Source organism: Lepisma saccharinum, chromosome 16, assembly GCF_977018435.1.
Source record: "Lepisma saccharinum chromosome 16, izLepSacc3.1, whole genome shotgun sequence".
Lineage (NCBI taxonomy): Eukaryota > Metazoa > Arthropoda > Insecta > Zygentoma > Lepismatidae > Lepisma > Lepisma saccharinum.
The window spans coordinates 55831967-55845263 of NC_139244.1; the positions used below are offsets into that span (position 1 = coordinate 55831967).

General features: G+C 36.1%; 1 protein-coding gene across 1 annotated transcript in view; it reads left to right on the forward strand.

Annotated features, from left to right (window-relative positions):
- The first annotated feature begins 4686 nt into the window (after nucleotides 1–4686).
- The window catches only part of LOC146000589 (uncharacterized), a 39251-nt gene continuing 30640 nt past the window's right edge, over nucleotides 4687–13297 (forward strand). The window contains exons 1-3 of the mRNA XM_083138342.1: nucleotides 4687–4810; nucleotides 7891–8051; nucleotides 10702–10892. Coding sequence (XP_082994468.1) covers nucleotides 7950–8051; nucleotides 10702–10892 — 293 coding nt within the window. The 5' untranslated portion in view covers nucleotides 4687–4810; nucleotides 7891–7949. The remainder of the gene's footprint in view (nucleotides 4811–7890; nucleotides 8052–10701; nucleotides 10893–13297) is intronic.

Here is a 13297-nt window from a genome sequence, read left to right on the forward strand (position 1 = left end):
TTCATTCAATCTTTTTTTTTTCAGTAAGAGATGGTTTTATATCCATTGATGTTAGATGTTGCCAACAATCGAAACAAGAAATTTTAAATTAGTATAATTTAGGTTTTCCGGAGATTTTTCCAGATGTTATAAACGTAAAGAATCCTGTGATGATGACAGATCTAAAATGTACTAAAAGGAATATCTTACATCCAACATCCAGTTGATTCCAACCAATGAATCAATTTCACTGCACGAATTTTTATATGCAGACTTAGACTTTTGTAAAATCATTATTTACATTTTCTGCTTAGTTCATTTCAACTTATACAACGACCTGTAAGTCTGTATTTTTGAGAGGAAATGTGCGTTTCGGGAAAAAGTTATGAAATTTTCTACACTTTATGTGCACACAAGCAGTGCTCGAAAGGGGGGGGGGGGGGACATGGAGGGGGTGGGAGATGCTAGCATCGTTTCAGCTACGATAATTTTCATAAGCATCCCCCACCTACTACAATCTCTCCATGCATCCCCTCAGTTAAGTATTTCCACTTCCCAGAGATTGTCGAGACCGTATTGGAAATACGACGCCATATTGGATTTTTCGCATCTCTCTCTTTCAAGTCGGTTTTCTCAACAAAAAATGGGCCAAATTGAACCGAATTTTTAAAAACTCCATACCCTCGGATGCATGTGTGGGGTCATTTTGACCCCACTGTCTGTTTATTTCCTGGTATTATAATAAAATCTAAATACATAATTCTGATTTTCTGTGACATCTTACCATGCTACTTCAGCTATAGGAACATATATAAATAAATTTCTTACAATTTATTTTAAATTATATTTTTAACGTTTTTTTAACAATACCCCTCCTTTCCATGTGTGGGGTCATTTTGACCCCAGCCTGAAAACATCAGGAAAACATTCATAAAGGGAAATTGATCCTACATATTATGATCAATTACGGAAAAAATAAACTAAATCATCTCAAGGTCAACGACCCACCCTGCCATGACTCACTGCAAAGTGCGCATGCGCAGATGTATTTGGCGCGGTTCGAGGCCAACTGAGAGAAGTTGGGATGTTCCTGTTCATGAACTTTTTCTCAACAAATTTTCCAACCCGAAGTAACAATACAAAGCAACCTTTGGAGTAAATCGTTTCGAAGACATCAGAAGACTGCTCTGATCTGATGACAAACATACTGGCGCTGCACGTTTGGAGACTGATCGCATGGCTACATTTCGATATATCTGGATACTTTTTATCAAAACCTGTCGCAGAATCATGGTACCCGGCGCCTTTCTTACGATTGATGAACAGTTAGTGCCTTTCCGTGGGAGATGCAAGTTCGTGCAATACATACCAAGTAAACCGGCCAAATATGGCATCAAGATCTTCTGGTTGTGCAATGCTGATAACTTTTACGCCAAAGACGGTCTAATCTACTTGGGATGACAGCCAGGAGAGCCAGTTCAAAAGAACCTCGTCAGCAACGTCGTGAAGAAACTGCGCTACACACTGCGGAACTCTGGTCACAACTGACCAATTTTTCACAAGTCATGACTTAGCTAACGATCTCCTGTTACAAAATGTAACCTTTGTTGGAACAGTAAAGAAAAACAAACGTGAAATACCACCTGCACTTACCTATATCAAGACAAGACAGCCTTGTACATCGCAATTTGCCTTCCATGAAAATGAGATCCTGGTAAGCTACGTGCCGAAGAAAAGCAAGAATGTCATTCTACTAAATACCATGCATCATGACATACACATTGATGATGATGATTCTAAGAAGAAGCCAGAAATTATAAACCTTTACAGCCAAATATAGAGTGGAGTGGACGCCATGGACAAACTGGTTCAAACATACATCTGCTGAAGACAGACACCTCGATGGCCAATGGCCCTCTTCCATAATGTAATCAATGTAGGCGTACTCAATGCATACACAAGCTACTTGTCAGAGCATTCTAATTACTATTCAGGCGTCAGTCACAGACGCCGTATATTCCTTATCGAGTTGGAGAATGAGTTGATTCTTTCTCACATGCGGGGGAGGTGCCAAAGCTTGAACATGAAGAAACCAGTAACCGAGGCAATGAAACTTTGCGGCGTAGTAAGGTAGGCACAGAGACTGGAGGATAGATATTCAAAGAAAAGAGTAAGATGCGAGGTCTGCACACGAAAAGAGGACAGGAAGACGACGGAACATTGCAGAAGGTGTGGGAAACCTGTGTGCAAGGTCCACAGCAGTGTGGTTGTGGTGTGCTCAGAATGCGAGTGAGGTGTATTTAATTGCCGTGTGAGGCCGGCACATTCTTCTTTTTATTTATTTTTTTATTTTTATTTTTTAAAAATATATTTGTTCTAGATAAAATAATATTTAGTGCTGTATTGTGTTATCTCTAAAATACTGTTTCTCAGGTCAACTGAAGTTCTGATATTTGCGAGCGAAGTGTAACTACCATTAATATGTAGAACAGTGAATTGTCAATACATTGTTATTTTTGGGGGGGGCTTAAATAATAATAACAAAAGGGTAATTGTTTCCTATGTTATATTCAGAGTTATATTTATCGACCAATATACCATATTAGCTGAACTATTTACTCTGTCGTACTTATTTCAATGCATAATTGCATTGGGGTCAAATTGACCCCACATATGTAAAGTTGTAAACAAAAAGTGACATGCATCCGAGGGTTAAGCTTGATTTTGTAGTTTCGCATCGGAACGAAAATAATAGATCACGATTTTTCAAATGAACTTTGTACAAAAGTGGTTAACATCAGTGCTCGATCTGTGTGTGTATAGACGGTGTTAAAGGCGGAGCTACTGCGGAGCATGCGCACTCGTCTGGTCCCCCTCGAACATCCGGTTACGCTTACGGTGCTATGGACGTTAATATGAAAGGGCAAAGTGGAGATTCTTTTAAAAGGAAATAGGGTGTCCGCTGTGTAGCATATGGTTGTACAGTTCGATCGGGAGCAAATTTATTGAGTCAAGTATCACTTCGTAGGTTTCCGAAGGACGTAGAGAGACGAAACCTGTTGATACAAGCAGAACGAAGAAAGGATTTGTACGACTTGCATTTTGTTACAAACGTGTTGATCGTTTATCTGTGTATTGTGTAGTGTGAAAAGCACGGCTCTTAGTGAGGTTTCAAACCGAAGCGACACGCGACAGCAGTGGTTCGTACCGAAGTGACAAGCGACACAGGCCCATTTAGTCTATAAATAAGCATTTACCGCTCATGGGAAATAAAGTCTCAGGCGGCACAATACACGCCATTGGAAATCTGAGCGACAAGTGTACAGTATCGCTTCGGTTCGAAAAATATCATAGATCACTAAGGATTCACTTTTAAGTGGCACGGAGATTACACACCGAAGCGACAAGCAACAGACCCTTTAGTCTAAAGGAAACAATTCACATTGCATACGAGTACAACAGACCGAGGCGACACGATGCATGATACTGAGAAAACAACAGTCCAGTCCAAGCGACACGTGCATTTTCTCGTGGTGAATTGGTTCGAAAGGAAGCTTTCAGACTGCAGCAATACGTGTCTCTTGGAAACAAACATTCAAAAATAAAAAACACCTTCCGAATTAAAGAGACACGACAAATTGCAGGTGTCGCTTGTCGCACGGAATAGACCGTTTATCAATACCGTGCATTGATTGATTGATTTATTAGCATCCATTCAACTTTACAAAAGTTTGGAATTGTCACATTGTCCATGTACATTTAGAATACTACATCTATAAAATTATAGGCATAAATATAATATAAAATACAATAGATAGTATGAGATACAAGATATCATATAAAGAGAATAAATGCATGCTCAATGTTATTTTCTTGAGACAAATTGGCTAAAAATATGTTTTCTATATTCAATGTTCGCTTCATTTGCTATGACATTATGTACACACATGTATATATATATATACACACAAACATAAATTGAGCATTAAATAGTCACCTATACTTACGTCTAGATAAATTAAATCAAACAGCAAAGGAAAAATAAAAAGATAATGATGATAGGGCAGTTCTACTTTGTTATATTATTGTTGTTATTCCTGTCACTTACGGTGTCAATGTACTCTTGCACTGTGTAAAAACAATGTGCCTTTAGGAATCTTTTTAGATATTATATTGCCCTGGCCTATTATTTGCGCAATCGTGACTGGTGAATGGTTTGCTTTAGATCGAATGCTTCTTTGCGAAATCCCGATATTGCTTGTCGCTTCAGTCTGAAAACTTCCTTGATGTTTGAAGTAAAATCGTGAAAGTGGCATGCCATATCATAGGTTAGTATTTTTTTCCAGAAATGCCAAAACCAGCACTTAAAGTGAAAATGATGTGTAAAATTCGAGATTGTCAGAGCTTCGGGAAATTTTAATCATTTCCTGTCCTGAAAATTTACCGACTTTGTTGGGAAATAGCGAATATTTCGCGTCCCGAATGTCGGGATTTAAAAAATTTCCCATCCCGCACACCCCTACTCAAGACCAAGTATTGCCTAAATTCTTCTTGTACGCATAAGTGGATACTATACAGTTACAATTTGTTTCTAATGTGAAAAACTATTATTTTATGAAGAAATTGTTAACGGATGATTTTATCTAGTAACTTGTAATAAAAGATTATCACTAATAGTTTAAATTGGCTAAATACACAAAAGAGGTGATCGCCATTTTCTGAACGGAAACTAATGATGACAGAAGAAGAAGACAAATGAAAACAAAGTTCGCGGAAAAAATATATGGTTTTCCTTGGCGGGGTTTCTTGTAGTGATTCCAAGTATTTGTAGGTAAGTATGTCTTAAGTCATTCCACTCAAAATAATAAAACATACATTGCACATGAAACATTACGATTACATTACGATCTCATATTCAGTAGTGCAAGGCTCTACAATTTTGGGCAGAGGCTATATTTCACAATTTTGCATTGCTGGAGGGAAGAGAATTGTAAATTTTAATTTGAAGCTTTTTTTAAATTTTATATATAAAATAATATTTTCGACTGAGATTGCAAAACAAGCCTTAGTCAAAATATATTATCAGGATACGAGGAATTCGTAATCTCTTGATACTTTCAATTGACACAGGGCCAAAAGTTGTGTATATATTAAATTGGGTTGTTGTAACAGTTCCGATTGTTTTATGATTTTTTTTTCAAAGCCTCTTAGCAGAAAGACAAAGTATCGTAGAATTTTGGAAATCATTGTCACACGAAATTTGAACCAACCTTAAAGTAATGATCACTGTTTGGATTCCAAAAAAAGTTATTTATGTTAAAAGAAACAACTTACGCAAGCATGTGCGCTTCCCATGGACAAGGTATATTCTCCCTTGACAAGCGTCAATGTAGAAATAAATCGGAACCTTAGTAGAGTGCATTTAGGGACGTTATTTTAATGCTAAGAGAACCAAACCTGACCTGCCTAACCTAAATACGAAAGCATATCCTAGCTATTGAACAAAACCTTAAATAATCTCTAAAACTCCACAGTATGTGCAGACATAAATCCAAATCGAACCATGTAAAAATTCCATTTGTAGCATGATGAAATCCCAATAGAACAAAAAGGAACTTGGGCACAATGTCTTTTCATATATTTGTAAATCGCTATTTGATTGTAAGTAAAAAGAAGTACTTGAAAATGTGGCATTTCTTGCACCTGTAAAATTACTTTCGTAATTTTTACTCTTATAATATACTGTAAAGAGCAAGAAAGGACGATAAAACGTTGCAGAATGATCTGGAAATTATTTTGGGTAACAGTTTCATACATCTGAGACACATTTCTTCATTTTTACAGAAGAAACTACGGTACTACTTTACTATACCAGAGACACCTATCAATGATTTATTTCTCAATTTTTTACATTGATAATGTACTATTCTGCGTTGCAGAACATTTCTTTATGTGAAATAATGGATTTCTAACGAAAATAATGTATATTTCTTACATACGATAGCCCCACGAACCATCACGTTGACGAGGTATGCCTACTAGGTTAGGTTAGGCCTGTTAGGTTAGGTTCCATTAGCACTCCTTTCATTCAATTTAGCATATACGGACAACATCGGAATTACAAATTCCACAGCATCTTCCACACCCGGCAACAACTTCACGATGCAACCTCGACACATCATATTGTAGCAGCAGCAATAGCACGTATTGTGCTCTCATGCAGAAAGCAAATGGCGGCAGCGGCAATAGCGTGTCGGAAATAGATTTTCGTAGAAAACCACATGCATTCCCATTAAAATGGATCAAAACTACATTCCCGAACATCAACAACGCGACAGAAAATGATTTGCGTAAGTACTTTCTCCTGTAAATTTGAAGAAATCCGTCATACTTACGGAAATTAGTTTCTCTAAGGTTTCCAACGTTAGTCAAGGTATTTTCTTTTATCATGGTATCTATTTGACCGGGAATTCATGTCAGTGTTTCCAACACTTTTTTTTTTAACTATGCTTGCCTAACCAAACCTAACCTAACCTTATGGGAATGGTTCGTGGGGCTATCCGTCAGCTACCTATGCATAATGTACAATTTGCACACGTGACGAGCACGATAGTAGGTATTTTTCGGTGAAGAAGGTTGGAAAACACTGATATTCGAAAACAATAGAAGCAATATCATTTGCAAAGTAAGTGATGTCACACTGTTACGTGCGTTCGGTAGCACTTAGATAAATGCATTTTTTCAGTAGAAAAAGTGTTTTCGTGTAAAAAGCATAATGGCACCTTGAATTATGTTCTGCAATACACCATTGTTAAGTACGAACCATGCAAAACACAAAATATCCGATTTTAATGCGTCTCCGATCTATGAAACTAGTACCTTACTTTTAATGTCTCAGGAAAACTATGAAAAGTCATTTGTTTTTGCAAAAGAAATGTGAACCCTGGGAAAAGGATTAACTTAGAACCAAGCATTTTGTAACACCAGTCTTGTTTATTCCTTACACTGTGCAATATTGGAGTGGGATGTTGCATTGACGAAAAAAGATTCATCGGTAACGGTTCCCATTGTTTTATGATTTCTCCTAGCACAAAGACTGATTATCGTAGAATTTTGGAAATCATTGTCACACGAAATTTGAACCTTCCTTAAAGTAATGAGCACTGTTTGGACTCGAAAAAGTTACTTATGTTGAAAAAGACAACTTGAAAATTACTTTATGCACTTCTCATGGACAAGATATTCTCCGTCGACAAGCGACAGTAAATATCGTAGTAGCATGGGAATGAATGTAGAAGTAAATCGGAATCCTTAGTAGAATGCATTTAGGGACTTTATTTTAATGCTAAGGGAACCAAACCTAACCTGCTTAACCTAACCACGAAAGCATATATTGAACAAAACCTTAAGTAGTCGCTAAAACTCCGCAGTATGTGTTAACAGACGTACATCGAAATTGAACCATGTAAAAATTGCGGTAACACTTTACTATAGGGGTGACGGATTTCTCACTTTTAACAGGAAAAAGTACTTACGCAAATCATTTTCTGTAGCGTTGTGGAAGTTTGTGAATGTAGTTTTGATCCATTTTAATGCGAATGCATGTTTTTTCTGCAAAAATCTCTGTCCGACATGCTGTTTCTGCTGCCGCCATTTGCTTTCTGCATGGGAGCACAATGTTTCGTGTGTTAGATAACGTAAACCCCATAGTCAGTGTTTCAAACTCGCCGTGTTTTCACTATAACATGACGTGTCAAGTATTTTTAAATGTAAACAGTTACTTTACTTTTACACAGGGCTGCTTGTGAAATATATTTTTTCTAACCATGGATAGTTTTAGAAATGCTAGTTTGAAACATTGAGGCACATATTTTTATATAGTTTTATGAACAACTGTTTTCCATATTTCAGGCATATACCTACTCCATGCTGTATATGAAGAAAAGAGATTGGAAATATAAACGCAAAGGATGAAGACTAAGAAGCAGGAGATATTTGAAGAAGATGATGATGATGAAGATGATATATATGAAGGTCTACCAAATTTTGACTTTGACCATGCTCTGAAGAAGGTATACTTCAATATTACGTGAACCTATAGTTATAGATTTTAAAAGTATTGTAGCATTTAGGGTTGTGGAGTGATGAGTCAGAATGAAATATTGACTCACAGGCAGAAAAATATGTAGGGTAAAGTGGGGCACCAAAATGGTGTTGAGTGAGTATGTCACTTGACACAAGATCAATACCGACCAGACTTTTTATTCATTGCATTCTCCCATCTTTTTTTTTTCTGACCATGGCCAATTATAAAATTTGGTATTTGAAAAAAAAAATCAAAGGTTGTGGTGTAAGTGGGCATTGATAAATCAGAACCGGTACCCTTGACCCTCTGTACCCCCTAGAGAAAGTGAAACATCTTACATGGTTTATGAAGATTTTGTTGTTTATGAACATTTTCAGTTGATTTTAGCTGTCGGAAATTTGTTATTGTGAAGTAAAGTACGCGTATTGCATTAGCATGTTACTTTACTGTGAAGCAGAACAGACCAAAGGCTTCACACAAGTGAATATAGCACCCAAAACGACTTTCCACAACAGCAGCTATAATTTAGGATTGTTAGGTTTGGTACTGATACTTTCGGCATGTTCTTTCGCTATTTTAATGCACATACAAACAGTTTTTACTAACAAAAAGCACTGAAAATACTTCAAAATTGCAGGTTCTAACTTAGGTGGGCCATTGTTTGGGATCAAGTATATCCATCATTTGTATTTTCCTAACGGTTTAATCACTTTTACGTTACATAAAACATTGAAGTCTGTTGATTAAAAAAAAGTTTCGACGTAATTCTCGAGGGGGTACAGTGGGTAAGTGATGTATTATTAATATGACTCATTACACTGTGCATTTAATGCTGTGAATGTAAGTAACAAAAGCAGGTCTGATATTGTTGTCACTGCAACAGTTGCAAGTTGTGATGTAACTAAATCTTTTAACCTTCTAACCTGTACCAAGTGATTTACTAATCCAAAGAAGGAATTCTAGTTGAAACTCAGGTAGGCTCGATAATTTTCACAAATTTTTCAACAAGTCAATGAAAAAATGTATTCAATAGGTGCTGCAGTGCTTCAGTTAATAGGGTAGGAGACCTGGATTCATTTCTAAGTAAATTTTTATCCCATTAATTTTCCTTCATCAGTTTTGTGAGTCATCCAGTGTCTCATCTGTATTTATGTGGGAACAACTCTGGGGAGCTAAAGGTGGCTAGAGCATGGTATTGATTACATCTCCTTTATTAGGATCAAAATTGACAAGATGTTGAGCCCTCTCTGTACAGTGCAGTGAATAAGGAGAGCTTTACCTTTTTTATGTAATAGATGCACATATAACTTGAACGTAACATAATAGTAGGTGCCTCATAAAATGTTGTGGGACAGCCGATACGGTAAATACATAAAATATTTTATTCTGTCCCACGGTCTGGAAAAAGGTAACATAACATTCACGGAGTGAAAGAATTATGTAAAATTTCCATTAGGGCTGAGCTGATACCGATGCCGATGTATTGAAATTGGCCGATACCAGTGGTATCGGTTTCGGAAAGTATTGGTTGAAATTCATCTACTGATACTTTTCCGGCCTGGTCCGTAAAATGCCACGCAACTTTTTCACATAGTGTAATTATCCTGGAAATTATGCAAAATACTAACTTTATTTTTATTTTACACGAAAAATGTATTTTTTTTTATTTCATAACATCTTTTTTTATATTCTGATGTAATTTTTGAATATTCTAAAGCAAAATAATTTTTAAATTGATGCATATAATTGGACAATAATATTTACACACCAGTATTAGTCAATATATTGAACAAATTTGAATTATTGTAATTTTCAAGTATCTTTATCTATATCGGTGGGAATCGGTAAGAGTATCGGAATCGGTATTGGTATCGGCTTAGCCCTAATTTCCATTTATTTTGCACTAGTATTGTGTGAAAAATGGGTTTTGTGATTACGTAACAGGTATTTTAATATTCTATTATTTTTGAATATTAAAAAAAAAAAATACATTGGTAAATTGTTCCATGTAATTAGAGAGTGATACTTGTACTGCATAATCGTCGCAGACTTTATGGTACTTTTTTTTTGCCAGCCATTATGTGAAGATTTTTGAAAAAGTTGTGCCAGTATTACTGGTACATAAAAATAATTTATTACTAAACTAATATACGATAAATTGAATATCCAGAATGACACATCATTTATTCGTGTAAGTTTAGTGAACATTTTGCTGGTCTGGATGAAAAGGGTTAAAACATTATTTTTTTATTAATTTGTGCATTATTTTCGAAATATTAAGTTGGGAAAATTTACTACAATGTTTTGATGTACGGACTTACAAAATTTAATCTTTTGTGACAAAATCTGGTGCGAAAAATACAGGATGAGAGATTATAAACCAATCTCTGGACTGAAAAAACAGGGTGCAAAGATTATGCACTGAAATATGGTACTAATCAACATTTTTAACAACCTTTCACTGTTACAGTTTTGAGGTGTCTGTATCAGTGAGAATTGGTGAGATTATCGACATTATGTGGGTATTGGCTCGAAGTGGTTCTGCCCTAATTATCCCACAATCCCATTGCATTTTTATTTCATTTTGTAAAACATACTGAGTTTACTGATCTTACCATAAAGGAATATGCATTCAGTTTCAGGTGAAGAATCATAGTCTGGAGCAGGAGGTGTCAATTTTGAAGAAGGAATTAGAGGAATCTATCAAGAGGAGTGAAGAGTTAGGCGCTGAAAATATCAACCTTAGAAAGAACATATCTTGTCTCTTTAAAACAGCTGAAGCAGAAATTAAAAGGAAGGAGCGTTCGATAGCTGATTTAAGACGGGAGTAAGTAGTTGCAACCATTCTAAGTCAAGGAAATGATTCATTAATCCCTTAAGTGTGGAATTTGTTGAACAAGTTGCTACTGGAAAATGTAGTTTTTTTTTGTCAAATTCAGTATACGCCCTCCGCATTGTGCTGCTGGAGTGCGGAAGGCGTATATATATATATACGCTTTGTTTGTTTCAACTATATTCGATTTACTGTGGTGTATATAGTCACACAGACATTTGGTGAGATAGTTCTAGCTGTAGTAGAAAGAAACAATAGTTGCTTGAGAGGAAAAAGATGAAAAGAAAGAAGTGAAAAATTGCTTTCGTCTTCTTCTTTTTCATCTTTTTCCTCTCTTGCTACTATTTTTTGTTTATACTACAGCTAGAATTATCTCACCAAATGTCTGTGTGACTATATATGCCACAGTAAATCAAATATTGTTGAAACAAACATAAAGTGTACATATACGCCTTCTGCACTACAGCAGCACAATGCGGAGGACGTATATATATATATATATATATATATATATATATATATATATATATATATATATATGCCATCCACACTTAAGGGGTTAAATTGTTTATTTGTAGATAGTAAGGCACTTTTCTAGTTTATTTTAAAACGTTTGTTACTAATTTAGTTGAGGAGCTTGGCTAAATAGCGTAATCTTTTTAAATTTCAAGTATGCACAGTCGTCTCTGGATTTATGATCTCTGTAGCACATTTCTTGTCTTATCTTTCCAGTTCAACACACTGTGAATTTGAATTAATAACAGAGTGGATCATACATTTTGATTATTCAGAAACTATTAGACCCATCATATACTAATTTATTGCAATATAAACTAACGTGATTGGTCAATTTATTCATGAATCGGTGGCAATGACATATCGATTTACCAGTTTTTATTGAAGTATATTTCAGTTGCACATTAAATGCAGCTTCAATGTGTTTATTTTTATGTTGGAAAGGTGTAATCAGTATTTTTAAACAAACACTGCCCTTTGATTCACATTTAGTTTTCAGTCTTCTTCTTGGACCTCCCCGATGGTGTAGTGGTAACGCCGTCGCCTTGTAATCAAGGGATTCCGAGTTCGATACCCGGTGGAGGCACAAGGGGTTCGGATCCCACTTTAAACTGTAGGTGCAGTCCCGATTAGCCTTTCTGTGCATAAATTGGACTTAACACCAATCAATCAATCTTCTTCTTGCCGGCCCCCTGTGGTGGAGTGGTTAGCACATCGCGCTACGGCACCAGGGGCCCCGTGTTTGAATCCCGGTCTATTCATGGATGTTTGTGAGTGTCCATTCATCTATTTCATCATATTATCACTCATCTCCATTTTCGCAATTAACCAAAAGTGACACAAAAGCTAAGTAAAATAAAGGAAATCAATCAATCTTCTTCAGAAGCATAATCATGTCCTCATTGTCAGTTTGTCATCTTTTTAAATTTTCTATGTCAGGTAGTTTTTCTTTTATTTACAAATGTTTCATTTATGTCATTCATACACATATATTGCAATTTCACCACTGAACAAGGTCTGTCTGTAAAGTTTGAAAACTTTTTAAATTATGCAGCAACCAATAATTGAATCTGAATGCATCTTGGGACGGCTAGTTTTGTGTACTATCTGCCGAAAGCAGTTTTGTCTATGTTCATTTGTTGTATTACTTTAATTTGTGTAATCACGTGTTGATTGCATGTTCTTTTGAGGCCGAAATGAGCGAGTCAGAAGAGCAACAGTTTGGTGTGGAACTTGGAAAATCTTTGGCCAAGACACATCAGATGTTAAAAACAGCATTTGGGGATTCGTCTTTAGGGAAGACTGCAACGCACAAATGGTGGAAACGTTCTAAAGAAGGCCGTACTTCTGTTGAAGATGATGTCTGGTCAGGATGACCATGAACATCAAAAACTGATTCAGTTATGGATAAAATTAATGAAGTAATTCATTCAAACCGTAGACTGTAAGTTCTTGAAGTAGCTGAATAGGTTAACATCTCAAAAACTGTCAGTTATGAGATTCTAAGCGACATTTTGGAAGTGCCCTGCCTCGTGGTAAAATTTGTGCACGGCTGTTGTCAGAGGATCAACAGCAGAAATGAGTAGAAGAGAGTTTTTGACCAAGAACTCAACCCCACTTTTTTCCAACCTCCATACCCAATGGACTTAGCTCCGTTGGACTTATTTTTTTTGTTCCCCAAATTAAAATTCAATTTCAAAGGTCAGTCTGTTGACGCCATAAAGGAAAATTCGCTAGATGATCTGCGCAGCATCCCAAAACATGCAGTCCAGGAAGTGTTCCTTTCATGACAAAAAGGGGACTACTTTGAAGGCGATAAAATTGACTAGCTTCTAGGTAAGTGTAAACAACTTATATTTGCAAAGTATGCAAACTTTCCGGAC